This window comes from Drosophila nasuta, chromosome X, assembly GCF_023558535.2.
Source record: "Drosophila nasuta strain 15112-1781.00 chromosome X, ASM2355853v1, whole genome shotgun sequence".
In the NCBI taxonomy this organism is placed as follows: domain Eukaryota; kingdom Metazoa; phylum Arthropoda; class Insecta; order Diptera; family Drosophilidae; genus Drosophila; species Drosophila nasuta.
Window position 1 is genome coordinate 22,088,925 of NC_083459.1, and position 26,237 is coordinate 22,115,161.

Sequence of the window (26,237 nt, forward strand, 5' to 3'; positions counted from 1 at the left end):
GGCAACGCATTGCATTCTCCACATGGAGGACATCGATGCGGATATTGTTGTAGACAAAAAGCAGGCGTTGTCAATAGCAGTACCCGAGAAGACAGCGGAGGCGGAGAGGGATGCGACGCAGGAGCCGGCAGGGGAGGAGCTGGAGCTGCAGCTGGAGTTGATGCCTTTGCCGGCAGTAACCATTATGAGCTGGGCTGTTGTTGACATTTGTGGGGCTCGCAGCTGGGGCTAGCCAAAAAAAAAACAAAAACATGAAGAAAGAAAACAAAATAAACACAACCCACCATTTAAAGCAAAAAAAAAACACACTCACACACACACTCTATATATGTATGAAGCATTCTTTGCATCAATTGTTGTACTAATTTTTTTTTTTGTGATTGTAATCGAGAAATTGTTGTAAGCATAGAGAACAGCCACGCAGCGGCACATTACTTTAAAGTGAAACATGTTATTAAATTTGCCAAGATATATATATATATATAAATAAATAGCGAAACTCATTCGTGTTTCCGTTTTTTCGGGAGTTTGAATTGCGCGCTCTCAGCACGCGCTGGCAGCACTGCGCGGCGCTGCCATCTAACACTGCGCTGTACATTTGCACAGCTTGTGCGCGCGCACTGCTTGCGTGTCTGTACACTGCTTGCCAGTGCTGGTCAGCTGTTCAGCCAGTGCGTGGTAAGAAGAAGAAGCGCGCGCACGTTTTTTTATTTACAAAAATTGTTCTTAGTCAAACGTATCGAATGCGCCATGGATGACAATATAACGTTCAATGTAATAACAAAGCCGGCTATTAAAACAGTGAAAAAGGTAAGTGCTAGCAAGCAGCAGTGACAGACTTAACATATGTGCTTGTATTGCAGGCGGCGCCTGTGGCAAAGGCGCTGAACAAAAAAACACGTGCAGCAGTGGCGGCATCGTCGGGATTTGAATTCCAGTTCAATGCAGAGAAGCCCAAGGTGAAGGCGCTGGTGGTGCGTCGTCGTGTGGCGACACAGCCAAAGGAGCCGGCAGCAGTCACAAAGCCGTCAGCGCAGTTAAAAGAGTCCTCAAAGGAGCAGTCAAAAGAGTTGTCCAAGAAACCCGTTAAACCTGCTGTGAATGGCAACAAAGATGCGACTGAGGACGACAACAGCTTCATGTTCAATGTATTCACCGCACAGCCCAGCGTGCCCGCTCCCAAGCCCAAGTCCAAGGTGGTGGAGCCACCCAAACCGCTGCTCAACGATCTGCGCAACAAAAAGCAACTGCGTGCCGCTCTGCGTGGACAAAAAGAGAATCCCAACAAGCAGCCACGTGCCGGGGATCTGTTCAAGGCGAAGCTGGATGAGGAGCACAGACAAAAGCGTGCCGCCGAGCAGCCAACAACGATAGCTGCTGATGCTAAAGAAGATGCAGATGGCAAGCCAAAGACGCCAGCGCAGACGACAAACAAGTTTCGCACCAAGAAGATTGGACTCTTCGATCAGAGCGATGTGGCTGCACTCAAGCAACTGGGACAACGGGCCGTCAAGCCCGTGAAAGAAACCATCTTCTCGGGCAGCAAAGTGTCCAGCTTGGGGCTGCATCCACATGCCGAAAAGAATCTGGCCGATTTGCTAAGTATCACCGAACTGACCACAGTGCAACAGAAGACCATCCCAGAGGTGCTGGCAGGCCGTGATGTGTTAGTGCGCTCGCAAACCGGATCGGGAAAGACGTTGGCCTATGCTTTGCCCATTGTGGAGCGTTTGCAGGCCCAACAGCCGCACATCAAGCGCACCGACGGTGTGCTCGCCCTAATCATTGTGCCAACGCGTGAGTTGACGCTGCAAACATATGAATTGTTCCAGAAGCTGCTCAAGCCGTACACCTGGATTGTAGCGGGCACTTTGCTGGGCGGCGAGAGTCGCAAGAGCGAGAAGGCGCGTCTACGCAAGGGCATCAATGTGCTCCTGGGCACACCCGGACGTCTCGTTGATCATCTGCTGCACACGGCCACATTTAATCTGTCGAAGCTGCGATTCCTAGTGCTCGACGAAGCTGATCGTCTGCTGGAGTTGGGCTATGAACGGGATGTCAAGCAGCTGGTGGAGGCCATCGATAAGCAGCGCACAGAGGCAGCCAAAACAGAAGCAGAGACAGAAGCAACTCCGGAGGCCGCTCCGGTTGCCATGCAGAGCATGTTGCTGAGTGCCACGCTCACGTCGCAGGTGCAACAACTGGCGGGATTAACGCTCAAGGATCCGCTGTACATCGACAACAGCGATGAAGCAGCGCAGGCGGCGATTAAAGGCAACGCCAGCGGCTACGAGAAGGAAACGATTGAAGCACAACTTGCCGAAGGACTCGGCGAGTACATGGAGGATTTGACGGGTGTGCTGAGCATACCGGAGAATCTGCAACTCAGCTATGTGATTGTGCCGCCAAAGCTGCGTTTGGTCACCATTTCGGCGCTGTTGGCCAAAGAGCAAGCGGCGAGTCCAAAGCAGTTTAAGGCCATCATATTTATGAGCACCACCGAAATGGTGAATTTCCATCATGATCTGTTAAACGAAGCGCTCACACGTCGCGTCCTTGACGAGGACGACGAAGAACTGGCTGCCGAACAGGAGCAGGCCAATGATGGCGAGAAGCCGCTGCTCCAAGGACTGCGATTCTTCAAGTGAGTGTTTGACTACAGTATAATAATGTCGATAATTGCAACTATATTTGATAATACTATGATGTTGTTGATAATTGCAACTATATTTAATTGCAAATCCCAGTTAATTTCTTAATTGGGATTAATGCAGCACTTCTAAAGCATTGATTTATTATTGTTTTGTTCGTTAACTTTACAGTTTGCCAAGTTAATTGCAAAATTTAGCTTATGTGCACTAAACAATTTAACTTAAATGCAGTTGTTTTCTCGAAAGCTTTTAACTGAAGGGCATTGCAGGATTATTGTAGCCTTTAGTAAATTCCAAGATGTAGATTGCACATAATTGCATATTTCGTATTATTGTTGGAAGATTGCTTTAGCAAGTCCACTTTTATATTGATCGCGTTTCTTTTAAGAAAAGTGAATTGCAAAATTATGTTTTTACTTTTTAAATGCTGTATTCAATTTATTGGATATATATTTGCATATTTTGGATAATGGAGGCTTTAATTTCCTTAGTGCTGGAAAATGTTTACACTAAAAACAAAATTGCAAAATACATTTGCTTTTCTCGAAATCTGTTTAACTAAAATGCATTGCACATAATTGCAAATTTAGGATTATTGCAACTTGTTTAATTCAGTGTGCGAAATTTGATATTGATATACTTTTGAGGAAAGTTTTCTTTTCTTGATTTAAAGAAACAATTATTGTGTATAGAATTGTTGTGATTTTCTATTTAACTGCATAACATTGCATCTGTTTTTACTGGTTTGCAATTATCGTCAGACATTGTATTTCTCAAAAGATGAACTTTGCAATTAATTTCATTGCTTTCTATGCAGGTTGCATGGCTCGATGACGCAAACGGAGCGTCAGGGCGTCTTCCGTGGCTTTCGCGATTGCGGCAGCTGTGTCCTGCTGGCCACCGACGTCGTTGGCCGTGGCATCGATGTGCCCGACATCAAGCTGGTGGTGCAATACACCGCAGCACAGACCACAGCGGACTTTGTGCATCGCGTTGGACGCACTGCGCGAGCCGGTCGTCGGGGTCGAGCGGTGTTGTTTTTGGCGCCTAGCGAGGCGCAATTTGTGCGGCACTTGGAGAACAAACGCATTCGCATTCAGCAGGCGGATATGTACAGCTATTTGGATGCGCTGGTGCCGCGGGATCCGGAGGCACGCAATGTCCAGGAGGCAGCTTCGAATTTGCAGCATAAATTTCAATCGCTGCTCGAGGATGATCGGGAGCTGAACGACAAGTCGTGCAAGGGTAAGTTCCCATGGCAGTTACTGGTTGTGACTTTTACTCCCCATCTCCATCCTCCATTCTCAATGTCCCATTTGTAAACGCAACTAGCAATTTAATCCTTTCACCAAAAAGAATATTAACTTTGTAATTACGATGTACATATACATATATATGTATTTTTTTCGCTGCTCCGTCGAATGGCGCAGCGCGAAGGGGGAGAAGAGGGGAAGCAAGTGATAGACACTGTTTTTCCAATTATAAGTTGGACATTCGAGGCCACGCCCACTTGTATAGCGGCTGGCAACGCGCGTTAAAAAAAAAAACAACACGGAAAAATTATTTCATATTTGAAGTTAATTTCGATTGCGTGTCGAATCGACTGACTGTCAGACTGACTGCCACCCCCCCTGATTCCGCCCACCACTCCACGCCGTGTAAAGTGACCAGCACTCCTGTCGTCGCCACCGCCATCGCCACCGCATATCCTTGTTCTCGTTATACCCTTTCCGTTAATGAGGCTGTCTGCATTCCAACGAGATGAATAATGTGCTTCGATTACTGCACTTGATTTTCTTTCTTTGGTATTATTTTATACCATAACTATGCAATGGTTTTTAGTATTATTTTATGCTTTATGCTATTGCTTTAACGGTATTATCTTATACTATAAGTTTTCAATCTGATATTATTTTTCCTTAAATATACTTTTTTGGTATTTATTTATACTACAAATAAGCTTGCAATGCTTTTTTAGTATTATTTTATGCTATTAGTTTGCAATGCTTTCGTTATTATTTTTCATTCAATTGCTTTATTTTTATTATTTTATACTATAAGTTTTCAATCTGATATCATTTTTTCATATATTCCTTTTTTGATATTTTATACTATGAGTTTGCAATGCTTCTTATTTAATTTTTCTATAAAAAGTGTTTTTAGGTAATATTTTATACTATAAGTTAGAAATCTGATATCAGTTTTCTTGAATTCGTCTTATCGAATTTGCATAAGTGAAAATGTTTAGCAAGTGTTACTTAAAGTCTAAATTTTTGGCATACATAGATTTCTTGCCTTTGAAAACAATTCTTTTTTGCAGTTTTGTTTATTTTTTCTACCTCACTTCTAACATGTTAAAATCACCATAAACTTTAAAATTCATTTTCTTGATTTAACTTTAAAATTTATATTGCCTTCCTCTTGTTGCAAATTGTTCGCAACACTTAAATGATAAATTCATTTATTATCATTTAATATAAACTTTTATATCGTTGGGGAATATTGTAAATAACTGAACATCGACCATATACATATATTTAGATAAATTTCATTGTTCTCATTCATTCGCCGATTGACGATCAAAGCAATCCCAAGCAATATGATTGACAAAATTCAATCGTGCAATAAGAAACAGTTATTTAACTAAGTTCATATCATTGATTAAAGTTATTATGATGAATGTTGCCTAGAAGTTTCAAATTTTTTCATGTTTCAAGTTTTATTCATCAAATCAAAAAAAAGAAAGAAGTTTTTTTATGTTTTATCAGTTAATAACTTATTTTAATGCTCCGCTTTAGTAATTTGTATAGATAGGAAAGTGAAGCGTACACTCATTAGTTTTATTAGCTGATTTGTAGTGCTTTAAAAATGTACCAGGTATTGTTTAAAAAAGTATAAAACCCAATTCAAGGGAACAAAAGTGTATTTGCAGCTGCGGTTTTGCCACTCAAATTATGGAGATATACTTTTATTCCCTTTTTTCCTTGTGTTTTTTGCTCTGTCCTGTTAATGTCCTGTTGAAATTGTAATTGCAGCGCGGTTGAGAAATAAAAAGTTAATTAGATGTTACCAAGGCAGGAGGACGACGCAATGCGTTCCCAAAAAAAAAAAGTGGGAAGAAAGCTAAAGTCGAGAGTGGGAAAGGGTTGTAAAGATATAGTCAGGGGAAAGTCCGAGATAAGGGAAGGGAACACAAGAGTTGAAAGGAAATTGATGTGTATCTGTTTGATTGAAACTAGTAAAGCGCCACGCCCACTTCGAATAAAATGGGATGCAAATGAATCATGAATCACTTAAAAATCGCAACAGGAAACGGAAACTGTGAAATGCAAACGGCAAAACAACAGGAATATTACACAAAAAAAAGGAGAAGATATATATAAATAACTGAAGAGAAAACCATGATAATAAAGATGATGACGATTGGAGCGAGAGATAAAAAAAAAGGAGAACAAGGAGAAGGAACTGTGAAGCTGAAGCTCAAGTTAAAGGCAACCAGGCAAAATGGCAACTCAAATTGCACTTAAGCGTCGAGTCAAGCGTCAAGACAGGAAGCCACTTGGTAAAACTTGGGCGAGCAAACAAAGAGAGAGAGAAAGAGAGACAGATGGAAAAGGAGTAGAAAGAGAGGAGAGAAACTGAAGCTGGTTGCAGTTGATGTGCTCTGCTGTGCTGTGTCCAATCAAAAAGCCATTAAAAAGTATTACGCTTGAACAAAACTCTACAAAGCAGCAGATAAAAGCAAACTACACGAAAATAGAAAACAACTACTCGAGCGAAAGAGCAAGAAAACGATACACGACAGAAAGAGAAAGACAAAGAGAGAGAGAGAGAGAGAGAGAGAGAGAGAGAAGGAGATAGAGCAGTCATTGCACATCCTTGGGTCGAAGGAGCAACGAAGTGCTGGTTGAATAAGTCTGCAGAAATGTTAATTGGTAACAGCTTCCAGTTAAAATGCACTCTTGAGGTGTCGAGAAATTACGTTTAGATATTGCAATTACATAGTTCTATAGTTAATACAATACATTTTTTGAAGAAATCATCGCTTAGTTCTTTTTGGTATTATCTTAGTTTCTATTTCAATTCTAATTCGATTAAATGCTGGAATACGAACACTAAATTTTATAAAGATTCTATAGTATCGTTGTTTGCTTTTAAATTTCTTGCGAAACACTATATTATCAAATGCAATATCTTTAATTGTTTATACTAATTTCCAAATACTTTTTAGCCATCTATTTGAACAATAGATTACTTTATGTTTCCCAATAATTTAGCTAATTGTAGAAAACAACTTAAAAAATTTTATACTAGGAACTTTTTAAGTCTTCAAATCGATGCGTAGAGAATGAAATTGAAATAAATCTTAAACAATGAAGCTTAGAACAAAATAGCCTGAGGGCCTGAGGAATTATATTCGTTATTTCAATAAAATAATAATAACAATTTCTTAATCAATGACTTTTAACATAATAACTAACAAAGATATAAATTAATTCTTTCTGCAATTAGGATATTTCTTAAACATTATGTATGAAAAAGTGTTGCCTGGTTACAAACTAAAGAACTTAGAGATATGCAATCCCTGAATCAATCTTTTCGATTTCAATTGAAGCCTTGTTTTCTCTTTCCTGCTTATAATATTAATTTGCAAAGAGCGCTCCTCCCCTTTTAGCATTGTGTTGACATTAAGTTAGGAATTTGTTGACGAGCTGTTCGCCGTTAATCATTCAATCATTAACTAAACATTAAAGCCTGTTGCCATTGTCCAGTGTAACCACATGATTAAGTGCTCTTAATACTGAAGTAGATACAATGAACATTTTAACTCTATACTTTTGTCTGCTTGTGTGTGAAACCACACAGAACTGAAGCTGAAAGTCGAATCCTGTCGACCAAAAAAAAAAAAAAAACAAGACAAAAGAAGGGAGCGTATTTGCGGTCGAGAGGGAGAGACAGAAAACAATCACAACAATTTGCCACGCCTACACGGTCGAGAGAGAGAGAGAGAGAGAGTCGAAAGGCGAAAAACCACATGGACACGCGCGCTTTATAAAAATATCCGCTTGCATTTGCCGTCGACGGGCGCATTAGTTGAACCACCTCCCCAAAAATTCTCCTCAATCCTCCCCACAGCTAAACAATGGAAATCGCTGAGGAATGGGTGCGAAAAAGGGAATGTGGTGGGGGACACGAATGTGGCATAAAAAGCCATTTTGTGCGGTTTTGTGCACTGGGTGCTTGCTCTGGCTGCTTTTGGCACGACATTCGGTCTTTGGGCTCTCAGATTTTTGCCTTGGGCTTCACGGCTTTAGCTACCCTCAGACAGACAGACAGACAGAGAGAGAAGGAGAGTGAGGGGGGCGAGAGTGCTCGAATGACATTTATTTTATTCGCAACTTCCGGCTTGCAGACGTCTCCAAACATCCGGGCTCGTCATACTTTTTGTTTGTTTAATGTCTGCCACTTGACTGTAATCGCATTTGCGGCAATTAAGCAGCCCCAAAGACAAGGGCTTGACTTTGAGACACCCCACACACACGCACACACAGAGACCGCAAAAAGGGACTAACGATGGACGGACGGACAGACGGATGGCGTTGAGCTGCGCTGAAAGCTGTGAACGTAACGAAAGGATGAAACGACGACTGTTGCCAGTTAATTGCCAGGGCAGAGCTGCTGCGTCTTTGACTTTATGTCTTCTACATCCCCCTCTTGCTGTGACTCTCCTCCTCTTCTCTCGCTATCCATTTCTCACAAGTTGAGCCTCGATTTGGGATTAATGCGCACACTGCTATTGTTTAGCTAATGATGCCAAAGTTAGTCGGTATTTTTCACTCAACTTTACTTTACATAGCGAATTATTTATTGCTGTGAACCGGTTCACAGATGGTTCAACATGTTTTTATGCTTTTATGTGTATTTATTTATACTTTTGACTAATTAGTTGGTGCTATGCATCGGTTCGGAGCTTTGACAAACTGTAGCTGATGCTATTTCCACAATATGAACCGGTTCAAAAGTGGTTCAGGTTGATAACTTGACAGTGCTTGTCGCTAAGTTGATGAAATTTCTTTTATTGACTTTGCACATTAGATAGATTTCAAATTTAGTTTAAGCAATATAAGTAAATTATGTAATGAACCCGTTCAGAAATTTTTTAGGCTGATAACGTGACAGTGCTTGTTGCTAAGTTAATGAAACTTCTCTTGCAGCTACATTGATGAACCTCCTTTATTGACTCTGCTCATTAAATAAATTTCAAATTTTGCTTGTACAATAATAAATAATAAATACACTATTCAATCGCCTTGCTGTGAACCGGTTCAGCTTCATAACTTCATAGTAGTAACTTGACTTGCAGTTACATTGATTAAACTTCTTTCATTAAGTTTATAGTTTATATGGAGTTAATATTTTATTAGAAAATGTAAGAGAACTGTTTAAATGCGTTGCTATGAACCGGTTCGATTGTGGTTCAGTACAGTTGCAGCTGAAATTGAACAGAATAAACGCTTCGAATTGAGTAGCAAATATTTACGATGATTTGCCAAAGGAGTGAATGACAATTATACGCCTCAATTTGCATGTTAAGATAGCGATCTATATATTCATATGTATTTCGGGTTCGGTACAAACGTTGGATTGAATTGCTCCCATGTGAGCGGTTCTCACTTGAGAAGCCACTTTGTGGCCCAATCATTTGTCAGACTTTATCGTCGAGCACTTCACAGCTGTCTCTCTCAAAGCAGCACAAAGAACGTTAACATTTCACAACACATTTGCATGCGTTAGAGGAATGAACGAATGAAGAGTGAGAGAGAGAGGGAGAGTGAAAGGGAAGAGTAGTCTATCAAAGATATGGGAGCTGTCTGTGTATTTGGTAGTATGCATAATGTCTAACTGATGTTTATCAGACTCACATGCTGTAAGGACAATTGCGGCTTTGCGGTGCGCACGTTGCGGTAATTTGATATCATTGTTGTATAATTTGGCATTGCCTGGCATAAGTGCTGCGTAATTAGCAAGGACATGCCCACAACACACACACATAAAAAGGCAGTCAGCGGAGAAAGGACAACGGCAACGATGTGCTGCATTTTTTGTTTTCGAAGGGCAATGACAATGCTCATTTGTCATTTTAACAAATTTATTTTGTAATGAATGCCACACACACACACACACGCACACACACACATGGCAGGCACTTAAGCTAACACATCAATTAATTCTGAAAGCATTAACATGCTACAACTCAACTCGACTCTGCTCTTCTCTTCTCTTCTCTCATTCTTTTTTTTTTTGTTGTGTATCTTTTTTTTTTTGGTTTCTGCAGCCTTTGTCTCGTGGATGAAGTTCTATTCGACATTTCCCAAGGAGCTGAAGTCCATATTCAATGTGCGCGTCGCCCACATGGGACACTTTGCCAAGAGCTTTGCCCTCAAGGAGGCGCCCAGCAAGTTTGCCCACAAGCATGCCGCCCCCAAGCCGGCGCCGCCCACCAATCGTCTCACCTACACGGAGCGGTAAGTCAGCTAATTAAATAAGTTTGTATATAAATATATATTAAATATATATATCTCGTTAACAGTGATCCGGAGAAGCTGCAGCAGGCGAAACGGGCCAAGAAGCGACTCTATACGACAACGGTGAGCGGCGAAGTGCGGCAAATGCAATCGCAACAGCAGCAAGCAAGCAAACCAGATGGCGAGCGGCGCCATCTATCGGCGGGCGGCGGCAACGGCGGCGGTTTCGGCAGCAAAAGCAACTTTATGAAGAGCTTGAACAAATCGCGTGCACTCAACATATCCGAGTTTGATAGCGGACTTCCAGCTTTGCCAGCGCCCAAAAAACGCAAACAGGCATAGTAGAAAGAGACAAAGAGAGAGAGAGAGAGAGAGAGGGATAGAGAGTGAGGAGTGAAGAGAGCGGCATTTTAGGGAGCTATTCAAGCATTTAATCGAAAAGCAGAGCAGCTACAAAAATGCTAAAAAGCCGAAGCCGAACCAGAAGCAGAGAGCGCCTCATAAAAGTTTCATTTTTCTCAACTTTTAAGCCCGGACGTCCTGCGGGAAAAGTTGGAAGACTCGCGGACGACGACGTCGACGACGAACGCAGCGTAGCATATTTTAAGCTCATCTTTATAGAGAAAACTCTTTTTATCCTATTTTTTTTTTTGTGTATTTTCTGTAATATGTTTTTTAAGAGCAAATATTAGAAATCCATTTTCCGCTCAGTGCAGATTCATTCAGTTTTGAAAATGTCAATCCCTGTTGCTGTCACAGCAGCAACTAAGCGATGTGGTAAGAGTGGGAGGGGAAGGGGAAAAGAGAGGGGAGTGCGGCACGTGTTGGCCGCCTTTTTGTGCAACTGAAGCGCGTAATTTGTTGGACAAGCCATAAATAAATATGAAACATAAACGCATAAAAAAATCAAACGATTTGCTTTCATTTACTTTTCCCATCTAGTTCGTCTCTATTTTTTCTTCTCTTTTCTCCCCTGCAATATTTGCGCAGGACACGTGTCGAGGATATTGGACAACAACAACAACAGCAACAAAATAAAGTACAAAAAGGAAACATTCGTTGGCTATTATGCACATTAATTGCTGTTCAGTCCAATTAAAAGCGGAGCTCAGCGATTGATTTTTAATTAGTCTGCGCTTATCGAAGGGTTTGTTTAGCTCTTTATTTTTCTCTCCTGTTTTCTTTGTGTCTGTCTCAACTCGATACTTGAATTGGCCCAGCCAATCAAGCGTGTCCAAGCAACCCAACTCTACCAACCTCAAGTCTGGAGTCAACTTTGAATGGCGTCCTAATTACGTGCTACGTGCGAGTGTCAACATATGAAATAATATTTTGATTCAATCCGCCTCGTCGCACGCAGCTCAAGCGCTGACTTTTGTACGGCAGCGAATACCCTACATTATCTTGGGGTATATTGCAGAGCAGATCTAGTGTGGCTAACTTATTCATATTTAATTGATTCAAATATATCTGAAGAACAATTTGAAAATTGGAAGTTCAATAGTTTTTTTGTTAAAGTCCAATATGCAAAAGAAAAGTAGATTCCAATGAAAAATTGTAGTACAATTATTTTTTATTGAAGTGAATTATGCATACGTAAATCAGATTCCAAAATTTAACTGGAAACTTCACTCTAAGCCAAGTCTGTTGTGGAATATAGATTATAGAACATTAAAAGATATTAATTCTTGAATTGAATAAAAATAAAAAATAAAAAAAAATAAATAAATAAAAAATTTTTCATATTAATTTGACACAAATGAAACATTTATAACTTATTCACAAATTTTGAAAATAGAAATAAATTTATGCTAAATGATATTGATGACCTAGCACAAATAAGATACTCTTTATGTATATTAATATCTTAGATGTGGTAAATATACAATATTATTATTGACTATATCTAACATATTATAAAAAGTTACTATATACCAAATGTTTTAAGAAAAGAGAAAATAATAAATTGTTTATATTAATTTGACACAAATGAAACATTTATAACTTGTTCACAAATTTTGAAAATGGAACAATTGTTTTATGTATTTGGATTTCAACAAAATATGTTTAAGAACATAGGATTATGAATGTCATTTCTAATAATAGTTTTGTATAATAACCGCTCTGAAGATAATAAAAATTTAATTTACTAGTTAAAAAAAAAGAGATATAAAAAAATGTTTCATTCTTTTTTTCGATTAGCACTAAATTTAGAAGATTGTTCTTAGGAACTTTTTGCGTAAGTATTCTTTCATTTTTGCGATTTCTCAATCCAATTTTATTTAACACTTAAGCAAAAATAAGAGAATTTAAATATATGTTTCATTAAATATTTTATTAAGTTCAGTAGATCAAACATAAGTTAAATGGAATCCATTGTGTTTTTTTTTTCTATAAATTTTTGTAATACTTATTACTTTTAAAAGTTATATTATTTTTTGTACCTTGATTTTAATAAAATAGAATAAGCTTAAGAACATAGGATTACGAATATAATTGAGTTTGGTTGCTAAAGGTAAATGAAATTCATTTTCATCATTCCTCATTTTCATTCATGATTATAACTATTTCTGCATTCAAGTTTATCATACAATTAGTTTTTGATGCATTTTTTGCAATTACAGGGTATAAAATGCTTCGCTGACTGCTTTGCTCGCTGTCTCGTTGGTTGGTTGGTTGGTTGGTTGGTCATTTGCCACTTGGCAAAAGGGTTGTCGAGCGTTTCTAATGTGATTGCACTAATGGCTCGAATTATAGACGCATTAGGGTAAATTAAAATCCACCTCGCTCGCTAGTCAATCCCCCCCCACACTCCCACTCCCCCTGCCCATCCATCCACCAATCCACCCATCCACCCACTCAGTCACACAATTTGGGGGTTGTCCTTCCTTCGTTGTGTCGTTGTGTCGACTGCCAATAAAAAGGCAACTCACTTAGGACCCACAACGCGATGGCTTGACCTGGCTCAGCTCTGCTGACGACTCGCTGACTTATGGGGTGGATTTGTGAGTGCTCGAGGGTGGAGAGGAGTTGGGGATCTGGGGGTTGGTAATGAAGTTGTAGCGGCTGCATCAACAATGCCATTGTCCAAGTGTTCTTTTGTGGTCAGGTGCAAGTGTTGCAGGTTTTCTGTTTTTTTTTTTTACCTTTACCTTTACCTTTACCTTTTTCTTTTTTATTCAAATTGAAAAGGGCGAAATTCCAACAGCTGTCAGCATTTCTTTACAGGTGGACTAAGGAGGCGTTGACCGGGGGGCGTTTCACTTTGATTATGAAAATGCTGTGACCCGTGCCACAACGTTGACAATTGTCGAGAGCAGGCTGAACCTCCCACTCCCCCACTTCAGCGTGGGGCATGCCACACAAGGAGCGGCTAATTGACGAAGGCCGCGTGGATTTGACACCTTTTTTCCCTTTATTTGTTGGTTATGCAAAGCACCGACTATAACATTTCAATTGACGCACTTCAAGCAGCCAAAGCTGCAACTAAATACAATAATAATAATAATAATAATAAATTAACGAGCAATTTATGATACTTTTAGATTATTCCTTCAAACTAATATAATAATTGCTCAACATTTGATTTTAAAAGGTTAAATATAATTAAAATGAACTCTAACATATTTCCGCTTCGGCTTTATTTAATATAACATATACTAATATTCTTTAAATTTTAGAGTTTTATTGTGAATTTGTTGCTTTATTTTTCATAGATTACTCTCAATTTTAATCAGAGTTTTTTAAGTGCTTAATCCTAAATTGAACCCATCAAAGTTTTAAACGCAAATCGATTAGTTTCATATTAACAAGTTGTCTTAAAATTTCCAAGCTAGGTTTATATACCGAATCTTTAATTATCATATTTCAATCCTAATTGAAGACATTATTATTACTATGAAAGTGTTCTACTTTCGTCATTGACTATAAATAACTAATTACATTGAAATGCTCATATGTGAATTATATAATATATAGAGTATTTTATAGATTTGTTCTAAATATATTTGTCTTTTACAAATTCTATATTAATTCTAAATAAAATGCTTATTCCAAAGTTATTAATTTATGTCCTTAACATATGATATAATTATATGTTTTGGCCTCAATGAGTTTTCGCTAAAATGTGTTGTTATGGTACTTTGTTCCTGTACTAGTTCAACTATTTAATAAACCAAAATGATAAAGAAGAGTTATTATAATAAAACATTTTAATCACTTGTAAATATTGTAAATACTAGATTTAAATATAGCATAAGGTAACATTAAGAATTAATCGATTAAATATCTATCGAGTTAGAAGCCCGATCGATAGGTGTATCGGTCGAGCACGAGACTAAAGTGCGTTCACTATGAACAAGAACGTGAACGAGAGAACAAGTTGTTGTGAAATAAACTGAAATAAAGAAATATAAAAAAACCTGACAATTACATATCAGGTGTGGGGTAAAGGCCCGAAAAACGAGAAACTCCGTGTGATGCGATATAAAGATATATTGAAAAAAGTCAAGATCTGAGCTAGTTGCGATTTTGGAGAGAAAACACGTGCGTTTCGAGGACGACGCTACCATTTATCAATTGCGGGCGGCTGCGAGAGTTGTTATGGCAAATATGGAGGAAGGAAAAGTGGAGAAGCTGCATCTGGAGGAGCGGGAGCTGAGCAACGGCTCGCCTGTAGAAGCGGCATTCTCAAGTCCGGATGATCACGTTGGCGTCGGTGGTGGTGAAATTACCCCTATTGGGCATGAGAGTGAGAGAGACAGCGATAGTGTTCCGAAAAATGGCGGCAATGCGGCGGCGTCTGGCGAGGTTCTGGAAGTTTCGAACATTGCGGTCGTGAACATGCAGCATCGTGATCAAGTGGCGGCGAACGTAGAGGCAGAAATTCAACATTTGCAACAAGTCGAGATGCTGTATGCTGTGCGTAAACGTGTTGCTGATTTGGAAAATGCGTTGAGCCAGAATAAACCAGCTCGAGGAGAAGACATCGACATGAGTGACTTGAATGCCCTAATCCAACCTTTTCCGGGGGATACTGGATACCCTGTGACGCGCTGGATCGACGATTTTGTAAAATAATGGATACATACTGCGTGTCGGAGAAAAACGTTTCATTTTCGCCAAACGTTTGTTGACAGGATCGGCCAGATCATTCATGATTGAGACGGCTGCTCTCACTTGGCCGGTACTGCGAGCGGAGTTGATAGCTGTGTTCGATCTCAGGGTCACCGTGCTCGACGTCTTCAAGCAATTAGAAGCCAGAAAGAAGTCGAAGAATGAGAGCGCCCTACAATATTTTTCGTCATGTGCGGCATTGCGCGACAAGTCGAGGTGGCAACGGAGGATTTAATTCGATTCGTCGTTGAAGGCTTAGGAGACAATTCGGGAGCTGCGTCTGCAATGGCTTATTGCGAATCGTTGGAAGAGCTGCGCACAAAAATTACGATTTATGACAAAATAAAGAAGGTGCCCGTCCAGCCGTCGAAAAGGGAGGAGCAGCCTAAGATGATGAAGCCTCAAGTTCGTGCCAATTATATGCAGGATCCTGAAGCTATTCGCTGCTATAATTGTCGAGGAATGGGCCATTTGGCGAGGGATTGCCGACAACCTAAGAGACCGGATGGAGCCTGTTTCAAGTGTTACAGTGTGGATCACAAGTACCAGCAGTGCCCCAAGCGAAAGACGACGACTATGGTAGCAGCAGTGCAGGACCATGAGGGATCTGGCTCGGAGGAATTGGCAGCGGTCCAAGCTTTGGAAATATGAGGATTGCTAGGTGAAAAGGGAAAATATATACGTATAGTAAGTTTGCTTGATACCGGTAGCCCCGTAAGCTTTATTCATAAGTCTTTGATTCCGAATAATGTTGTTTTAAGTTTGAAAAGATCGAAATATTATGGACTAGGAGGACATCCCATATCAGTTTGGGGCATATGGAAGTGCTTTGTTAAATTTTGTTCTAAAACCTATTCAATATCTTTAAATATAGTTGATGATCATATTCTGCCATTACCAGTATTATTAGGGCGAGATTCACTTAAGATCATTGAAGTTCAATTAGTTCATAAGAAAAACATTAATGCTGAGTATCATTCACCCTTAAGTTCATTAAAAATCAATACTAATCAGTCAAACTGTGCTTCTCTTTTCACCGTAAATGCAAATGCTACACATAAAATACGTAATAGTAATCATAAGTTAGATAATAATCATTCTAATCATAACATAGGCTTAAATAACATAAATTCTGGAGAATCTTTGGATGTTGACGATACCGCGGACAAATTCATAGCGGGTATAGAACCATTTAGAGAGGACTCCTTTGAGATAGGAACGGAGTTTGGACTTGAATTAGCGGGAAGGTGTCAAAAAACTATTCAAAATCATTATTCTAACAACCAATACGATTATAATGTTAAACCTAGATATCGTATGTCCATCAGATTAACCGATACCACTCCCTTTTATTGTTCACCTAGGCGTTTGTCTTATTTTGAGAGAGAGAAAGTTGCAGAAATTGTCGATGATTTGCTAAAGAAAAACGTTATACGTCCTAGTGCTTCACCCTATGCGTCACCTTTAGTTCTTGTGAAGAAAAAGTCTGGTGAAACTCGAATGTGCGTTGACTACCGTGGTTTAAACAAACGTATCGTCAAAGATAATTTCCCTTTGCCTCTTATTGAAGACTGCCTTGAATATTTGGAGGGGGGAAATGTTGTTTTTCTGTGATTGATTTCAAAAGCGGATTTCATCAAATAGAGGTCGAAGAAAAATCCGTTCCGTATACAGCGTTTGTTACACCTCAAGGACAATACGAGTACCTGAGGATGCCTTTTGGTTTGAAGAATGGTCCTGCAGTGTTTCAACGATTTATCTCGGAAACATTTTCAGACTTTATTCGAGAAAAAAGAGTAGTTATTTATATGGACGATATAGTTATTGCCACTAAGACTGTAGATGAACACTTGGAGATGTTGGCAAAACTTTTGGATCGAATTAGCGAAAATAATTTGGAGATAAATAAGAAGAAGTGTGTATTTCTTAAGAAAGAATGCGAGTTCCTAGGGTACAATGTTAGTAAATATGGGATTAAGCCGAGCGAAACACATTTGGTAGCCTTGAGAAATTTCCCTGTGCCACAGAATGTCCATACCCTTCATTCATGTTTAGGATTCTTTTCGTATTTCAGACGTTTTGTCCTGTCGTTTGCGAGAATAGCTAGACCCTTGACTGAGTTATTAAAGAAAGGTGGTCCTTTTCCACTCAATGATGAGCAATTGAGGGCATTTGAAAATTTAAAAAAGTGCTTTAGCTAACCCACCCGTTTTAGCGATTTTCAGTCCTGGGAGAGAAACTGAGCTTCATACCGATGCCAGTTCACATGGTTTTGGAGCTATACTATTGCAGCGGCAGGATGATGGAAAAATGCATCCTGTTTTATTTTATTCCGGTAAAACTACAGCGGCAGAGTCGAGATACCATAGTTTTGAGTTGGAAACGCTTGCGATAATTAATGCGTTACGCCGTTTCAGAGTATACTTAGAGCATAGGCCGTTTAGAATAATTACGGATTGCAATTCGCTAGTGCAAACTCTTAGTAGGAAAGCTATTAATCCTAGGATAGCTAGGTGGTCCCTTGAGTTGGAAAATTATGATTATTCAATTATGCACAGACCCGGTGTTAATATGGCCCATGTGGATGCTTTAAGCAGACAGACAGAAGTTGTTAAGACCCTAAGAAATAGTGAGTTTAGTGGCGACGATGACTTGTTAGAAAACTTTGAGGAAGAACGCATAGAGAACCGTAGAGAGAACCATAGAGAAAACTTAGTTGAGAACCGTAGAGACAACCTTGTGGGAATCAGTAGTGACAACCTTATAGAAAGCCTTTTAGAAATCCGTAGAGACACACCAGGGGATAGTGCGTTGTTAGATAGCCTTTGTGAAGATCCTTTAGAGAGACTACGAGTTATAATGGAAGAGAACCTTAGTGAAGATTCTTTAGATATCGGTGGAGTTAATTGCGAGGATGTGAATAGAGATTACATGGACGGTGGTAAAAGGGCCTGGGGAGATGATAAAGTTGATAAATATGAGTTTCGTGAGGACGCGTTTTTGAAATCAATACCTTTAGTTGGAGTAGTGGGGGCAACACCTGAGGATGTAGACTTGATTTTACAAACGGAACAAATGAGGGATAAGGAAATAGTTCGATTGAGACAGAAACTAGAGAATGGAACCTCGCGTAGCTTTGAGTTGAGAGATGGACTAGTATGCAGAAAGAATGGAAATGATTCTTATTGTTTGTATGTACCCGTTTGCATGGAAGAGCAGATTATTAGGAAATCGCACGAAAAATTAGGACACCTGGCAGCGGACAAGTGCGTTAATGATTTGAGACGAACTTATTGGTTCCCAGATATGAGAACTAAGGTGGAGCGTTTTATAAGAAATTGCCTTTCGTGCATTTTGCATTCAGTGCCAAGATCTATTCATGATAGAACATTGCACAGTATCCCGAAGCCATGTGTCCCATTTCATACACTCCATATAGACCATTTAGGCCCCCTACCGAGTTTAATTTCAAAGAGAAAGCACCTTTTAGTTGTTATTGACGCCTTTACTAAGTTTGTGAAACTCTTTCCTGTAAATACAACTAGCACTAGAGAAGCGAGAGATGCGTTAAGTAAATATTTTGACTTTTATAGCCGACCTCAAAGGATCATATCTGATCGCGGTACTTGCTTTACGTCGCTTGAGTTCACCACCTTTTGTCAAGAACGTGATATAGAACACATAAAGGTGGCCACTGGAGCGCCACAGGCTAACGGCCAAGTAGAGCGGGTGAATCGGGTTTTGACACCAATGCTAGGAAAATTAGCAGAACCTTTGAGCCAGTCCGACTGGTATAAATTACTCAATAAAGCTGAATTTGCAATTAATAATGCAGTACACAGTAGCACCCAAGTAGCTCCTAGTATTCTATTGTTTGGAGTAATACAGAAGGGACCTATAGTTGATGAGCTTTCTGAATATTTAGATACTAAATTCAATGATGAACCTAGAGATATTGTGAAACTCCGTGAGCAGGCATCTGTCAACATTCAAAATTCCCAGAAAAGAAATGAACAGTTTTATGGTAAGAGACATAGAGCTCCTAGAGAATATAACGTCGGTGATTATGTAGCCATTCGGAATGTAGATACTACAGCAGGAGTTAATAAGAAATTTGCCCCAAAGTACCGGGGGCCCTATAAGATAAACCGTGTTTTTGATCATGACAGGTATGAAGTAGTTGATATTGATGACTGTCAGTTAACTCAATTGCCCTTTAGAGGCATTTTAGAGCCTGCTCGCCTTAAGCCTTGGATCACTGATGTTAATGATACAATTGCCCTTTGTATGTAGATCGTGGTCGATCTGTAGTCAGGTCGGCCGAATGTAAATATTGTAAATACTAGATTTAAATATAGCATAAGGTAACATTAAGAATTAATCGATTAAATATCTATCGAGTTAGAAGCCCGATCGATAGGTGTATCGGTCGAGCACGAGACTAAAGTGCGTTCACTATGAACAAGAACGTGAACGAGAGAACAAGTTGTTGTGAAATAAACTGAAATAAAGAAATATAAAAAAACCTGACAATTACACACTCAACATCTGTTAAATTGAATTCATTATCAAAACTGTTTCGTATTTTGCTCTGATTAAGAATAACAAATTGTTTGTAAGCAACTATTGCTTACATACCCGCTACTCATAGACTGGAAGGGTATTAAAACAGAACGAGGCATCTCCGACCCTATAAAATATATATGTATATATTCTTAATCAGCCATGTTCGTCTGTCCAACACCTAGATCTTAGCTGCTTTGAATGACAATCTGGTATATTTTGTATTGTCTGCATGGTATATTTAAAATGTTATACTATGGCATATTTGAACATATTTGGAGTATATTAATTTGGTATAATTTAAGCGAGAGTAGCGAGAATCTCACAGTCGAATACACTCACCAAATATAGTTTTCGGTATACGTTAGTATATTTGCGGCACATTAATTTGGTATAATTTTCGAATATGTAGTAATTGCAAACGAAAAGTATATATTTTGAGTGTATTTTCGTATTTTTGCAGTATATAAATTTTGTAGAATTGAAGCATATGGTTTATTGGTATTATTATTAAAAAAAAATGGAAAATTTGAGTTAGCATCTAAATTGCTTTGTTTTTGTATTAGAGGTGGAGAACTATCGATGGCACTATCGGGACTATCGATGGTTGGCCACTATCGGCATGCTCTCGATAGCGGCGCGCACTCTCGATAGTGGTCAATCGCTATCGTCGATAGTGGACGATATTTTTTCATATATCCGTAGATTCAGAGAGGGTCTTCAGCAAAGGGGACAAATCATTTCAAATAGGCGTACAAAATTATTGGTTGAAATAAATATTGTATATAAATAGCAGTTAAGGAAAACCTAAAATATAAGAAATCATATTATTCAAATAATTATTATTTATTACTTTCAGATCGCTATCGTCGATAGTCGATAGATTATGGAAACTATCAAGCACTATCGATGGCGCGGACTATCGATAGTTCTCCACCTCTTTTTTGTATGTATGTAATGCTCGTTATATGTATGAAATGCAGAATTTACAGGGTATATTGTATCTGATATCCACAGCGAAACAAGAGCAAATTGCCTTTATCGAAGTTCGCACAAGTTTCGCTTGTCGTTTTTATGCCTTTTCTCAGCCATTTCCAATTTCCAATTAGAACGCAATGCGATTGCGTGCACGAAATGACAAGCTTTTATGAAATCGCGATGAATTTTTTTTACCAGGGCAGGTGTAGGCGTGAGGAGAGAGTGAAGATAGAGAAAGAAACAGAGACATGGAGAGGACTGCCTTTCAAAATTATGATTTCATTTGGCGGCGCTGTCGATGGCCAACGTTGAAGGTGCCACAAGGCCACAAGGAGTTGAAGTTAGAGTTGAAGTTGATGTCGAAGGCGAAGTCGAAGTCGAAGCACCCACAACACAGACCGGAAATCAGGATGAACACAAATTATACATATTTTATATGCAATGTTATATATGTTTTTTTTTCTGTTTCTGTTTCTGTTTCTGTGTTGGTTCGTTTTTATTATGGTTTCCCTTTTTGCTCGATGTTGGCTTTTTATCCAATTATGTTCATTAAATTGGCATTTGAAACGAGCTAAGCACATTAAAGAAAAGGCGCTGAGAGTGGGGGAAGAGAGAGTGGTGAGGTCCTTTCATTGGTTTGCTTTACTCTTTGGGGGTTGCAGCACATAAACTACTTAATACTTATTTAATTTGAACTGATGTTGATGTTCAATCTGGAGCCTGCGAAATGCATTCGGTCGAACACACACACACACACAACTGTCATAAAAATCACGCAGCGGAAATTATTTTGTCACCATTTATAATTGCATTGTCACAGCAACAACTGCGACTACTATTTGAGTCGTGTTGTTGTTGTTATTATTATGCTGATTGGAGGGTGTTGAAAGTAACACCCCGCACATTAAATCAAGTGGCTGCGGGCAATGTCATACATAAATTATTGAAAAATCATTCTGCAAATAAACCCAACGACAGACGACAGTCGACAGACGACAGACTGTCGACACGGGGTCAGCGAGTAGTGACTGTGGAAAGTGAAGTGGAAATGAGGGAATCCACCACCAGACCAGTTAGTTGTGAGTAGCGAATGGAAAAGGCCACAAGGATATATTTGTATGTGCACACTGAGGGACAGATGGACATATTGGAATGATTGACTGATTGACTGACTGACTGGCAAACACATTCATATGTTTACTAACTAATTTGTTCGGCTCTACAATAATAATGTGTTCATATTACCATTACATCCTTAATCAGCTTAAGCAAAAATTCTCTTCTAAACTAAGTAATTCTTCGTTCATTTAAATTGTTTCCTCTCTTTAAACTATAAATATTAAGATATTGTAGCTTTCAACGCAGTTTGTTGCTTAAAACAATCTGTTTAAAAACGTGCGAACTATCTTTAATAGCTTTTACTAAATGTACTTTCAATTCGAGTTATTTGAGAATTTTTTTTCTTAATTTAATATTGTTTACTACTTGATTTGTTTTTTCATATTGTTGTTCTTCTTATTTCAATCAATGTGAAGCAAATATGTTCCTTTAAACAAAGTAATTCTTTAAAGTTCATTAAATGCAATTCAAATTCAACTATATTTTTCTTAAATTTTTATGTACTACTTAATTTGTTCTTCCATGTTGTTGTTCTTCTCTTTTTCAATCGATGTTATCAAATTCATGTAATTCGAATTCAATTGCAACAGCTGACAATCTGGTATATTTGAGTACTCTATGGTATATTTTGAATTCAGCACTATGTCAATATACCAAATATGGCCTTTGATATATTTTAATATTTTTTCGATATTTTAATTCGGTATATATTCATAATAATACTGCACTTTTTCGCTAAAGAATATACAAGATATGTGTTCATCTTTATAGTATAATAATCTGTTCATAATACTCTTAGATAATCAATCCATATCGGGAAGCAAGTTCTTCTAAACTGTTTACGTAAACTGCTTCTCTGCATATAATTATTCTATAAGAATGGTATTTTTAATACAAGTTGCCCTAACATTTAACCATTTTGTTTAAATTTAGTGAAGTTTTATACACAAATTGTTTTTCTACATAACATATTTCATCATCTTCATCGCCCATCTGTGTTAAGAAATAAATTTTTAGAGACTTTTATTCTTGAAACTTTTCCGAGTTGTCTTTGAAAATGTTTGCTAAAAAATTAAAAAATTATTAATCATATCTATAAAAGCTTTGCTAAATACTGAAATTGAAATTGATGTATGTAAGCCTCATATATTTTGAAAGGAATACTATCAAAATTAAAAATATTAATTTTAGAAATCTCTTCAGAATTTGGATGGCAAAATCTATTCTTTTTCTTATATGGTATTTCATTAATTTGTTTCTAATCTTATTGTGTATTATTATAAACTCGCATTCACCTGTCTTTGAATAAAAGTAAATCACGACTGTAGAAAAATAACTTTTGAGTTTGTTGCGAATGAAAGTGTATATAAAGTCTCAGTACATTGCGCATACGCCGCGTGCCACAGAAGGCAGTGTAAATATTTGTGCCACACTCTAAGGCAAGAGGGGTGGAGGGAAGGGGGAAGAGGGTCGAAGGTGTGAGCTTCAGCTAACTGCCACAGCATCCAAATCCAATTAATTTCATTGCGCCTAAAAACTTTAAGCAGAGCCAGAAACGGGGATGAAGACGAATGGAGATGCTACACCAGAAGCAGAAGCAGAAGCACAACACCCTTCCCCTCTCCTCCCCTAACCCCCCCTGGGCTATGGTCACACCCTTTGGCAGAGGAGTCGAAGAGTCGGAGAGAGTTGGCTAATGGAAAGCGACGATGACGACAACGACGTCTATGTGTGTGTGTGTGTGTGTGTGTGTGTGTGTGTGTGTGTGTGTGTGTGTGTGTGTGGCGTCAGTTCCGTTTCCGTTTGAACGATTTGCCATCCGAACGGTGGCTGCTTCTATTTATTTGCAAATGCAACTTGTCCAATTTGACAGTTGTCGCTTGTAAATGTCACAGCTGAGCGGTGGATGAAGGGAAAGGGGGAGAGAGAGAGGAGGAAGGAAGGAGAAGTCAGTGAAGCGTGGAAGTGTGAAAGCCTGTAACGAGGCATATTGCGGATTGGATTTTGTGTAAATTTATTTATGTTAATTAGTTTCAATTTGATTTAATTTGCGCTCAAGCAGCTTCGGTGCAAAGGCAGCAACAGCAACAACAGCAAAAGCAAACTGAATTTCGAAATGAACTGACAATTAAAAGCACGTTAAAAACGCATTTAGCAAACGTTGCGAGTGAAACAGAGAGAGACAGAGAGAGGGAGCGAGTGAGTGAGGGAGATCGCAGAGTGGTAAAAAGGGGAATCCGTTTAAGCCGAAAACGCCTAATGACAGCTGCATTAATCCTGTGCGCTAACAAAGCGTTGAAGAAATCACTTTACCAGCGGCGGCGGCGAGCAGCTCATAAAACGGAGACCCAGAGAGAGAGAGAGAGAGAGGGGGGAGAGAGAGAGAGGAACACGCTGAGAGAAGAGAAATGACGGGGCCAAAGAGGAGACGCCGCCAAAATCAACGAAATGACAACGAGACATGCAAACAAATGCAGCGAAATGATGAGCTTCAGAGCTTGGCTTCGACGAAAAGTCTAATTTGTTGATAATTTGCGACCGCCGCCGCTGACCGCCAACGATGCCCCACGGCCACAGGCGCAGAGACACACAGAGAGAGGGAGAGAGGGAGAGGGGGAGAGAGAGAGAGAGAGAGAGGGAGAGAGAAGGCCAAGCGATACTTCCGCTAAGTCATAAATGGAAATGGAAATGCAGTCAAGAGTTTGAGCCGAAGGAGACTGAATTTAAAGACAGAAAAGAAGAATAAGGTGCTGGAAGATCAGAGGGAGAGAGAGAGAGAGAGAGAGAGAGGAGAGAGAGAGAGAGAAGCAGAGAAGCAGTTTAAGAAGACATTGAAGTTGGAGATGTAACGCAAAACAGAGAAACTTGAAGTCGACTCAGGAAAAAGGTGATGTGAATGAAAGGAAAAGAGCTGAAGTTGAAGATGCAGTTGAAGTTCAAGTTAAAGATCGACAAGTTGCACAAAGAAGAAGCAGCAGAAGTTGAAGCTGGTTGCACTTGCCTCGTCTTGTCTTGTCTTGGGTGCCGTTTGGATTTATGATGCGTTGCGCCAACTGCCAATTTAAAGGCCATTTGGCCAAGAGGCGCGATTTCGAACAAACTAAATTGCCATCAGCAGGGGGTGTAATACACATTTTCTCTTTGCTTTTCTTGTTTTCTTTTTTTTTTTTTGTTACTTCATTGACTTGAGGACAGTTGACGGATTGGCGGCAGCCGAAGTGAGCGTTGAACCTAATTAATTGCAGTTTAATGTGCGTGCAACGGCAGCTAAAGTAGAAAGTGCCAAGGAACAGTGGGAATGGAACACCAAAGTAGGCTAGCTACAAACTAAAACAGGCAGGGAAAGCGACTTGGGAAGGATCTAAGTGGGAAAATGGTGGAACAGCGGAATTGAAACAGTGATAAACTGAAATGGAACAGCGGAATTTTAGATGGGAAGTTTGTATTTCAAAACTATGCGATTGAATATTGAATAATGATGTCCATTGTGATGGCAAGCAGTTGCAAGGCGGAACGATGGAATTGGGCACGGTTGATTAAACGAATTTTGTGATCAATAACTTTCAAAGTGTGTTATCAAAGTAGAGCGGAACATTGAGAAAGTGAAACAGTGGCGTAAACGATGAGACAGTGAAACGATGGAAATGGGAAACAGTTAAATAAACTCGATATGTGATTGTAGCTTGCTAAACAATAGTGGAATAGTATGAAAATGAAGCAATGGATTGCAACACTGAGAATAGTGTTGAGAAAGTGAAACGATGAAATTGTGAAATGCCTAGTCAAAGTTATCAGAGTTGAGCGGAACACTGCGAGAAGTGGAATGTTGGAATTTTCAAAGAGATGAAGAATCAGATAAGAAAGTGAAACGATGGAAATGTGAAACAGTTAAGCGGAACACAGTTAGAATGTGGAACAGTGAATAGAACAAAGAAAAAGTGAATCGTTAAGATAGTAAAACTAAGTTGAGCGGAACAAAGTGAGAGAGTGAAACAGTGAGAGACAACAGACGAAGAAACAATTAAGAAAGTGAAACGATGGAATTTCGAAACAGTTAAAAGTGGAACATAGTGAGAATGTGGAACAGTGAATTGATCAAAGAAAAATTGAATCGTTAAGATAGTAAAACAAAGTTCAGCGGAACAAAGTGAGAGAGTGGAATAGTGAGAGACAACAGACGAAGGAACAATTAAGAAAGAAAATGGAACATAGTGAGAATGTGGAACAGTGCAATAGAATATGCATTCCACTCAAGTCGTTTCAAGTATTAAGGAAGAGGAAGCAG

At 39.1% G+C, this 26,237-nt stretch overlaps 1 protein-coding gene across 1 annotated transcript; it reads left to right on the plus strand.

Moving 5' to 3' along the window:
* The first annotated feature begins 574 nt into the window (after positions 1-574).
* LOC132795107 (probable ATP-dependent RNA helicase CG8611) lies at positions 575-10,892 on the plus strand. The gene is made up of 5 exons (XM_060805585.1): positions 575-810; positions 864-2,644; positions 3,469-3,896; positions 9,988-10,177; positions 10,243-10,892. The coding sequence occupies exons 1-5, from the start codon at positions 751-753 to the stop codon at positions 10,517-10,519; spliced, it is 2,736 nt and encodes a 911-aa protein (XP_060661568.1). The 5' UTR covers positions 575-750; the 3' UTR covers positions 10,520-10,892.
* The last annotated feature ends 15,345 nt before the right edge of the window (positions 10,893-26,237 follow it).

What these genes read in the sequence shown, in the direction of transcription:
- LOC132795107 (XM_060805585.1), top strand. Translation starts at nt 751, where the DNA reads ATGGATGACAATATAACGTTCAATGTAATAACAAAGCCGGCTATTAAA. An exon ending in CAAGGACTGCGATTCTTCAA is followed by an intron (nt 2,645 to 3,468) that starts GTGAGTGTTTGA and finishes CTTTCTATGCAG; the next exon opens with GTTGCATGGCTCGATGACGC. An exon ending in CGTCTCACCTACACGGAGCG is followed by an intron (nt 10,178 to 10,242) that starts GTAAGTCAGCTA and finishes TCTCGTTAACAG; the next exon opens with TGATCCGGAGAAGCTGCAGC.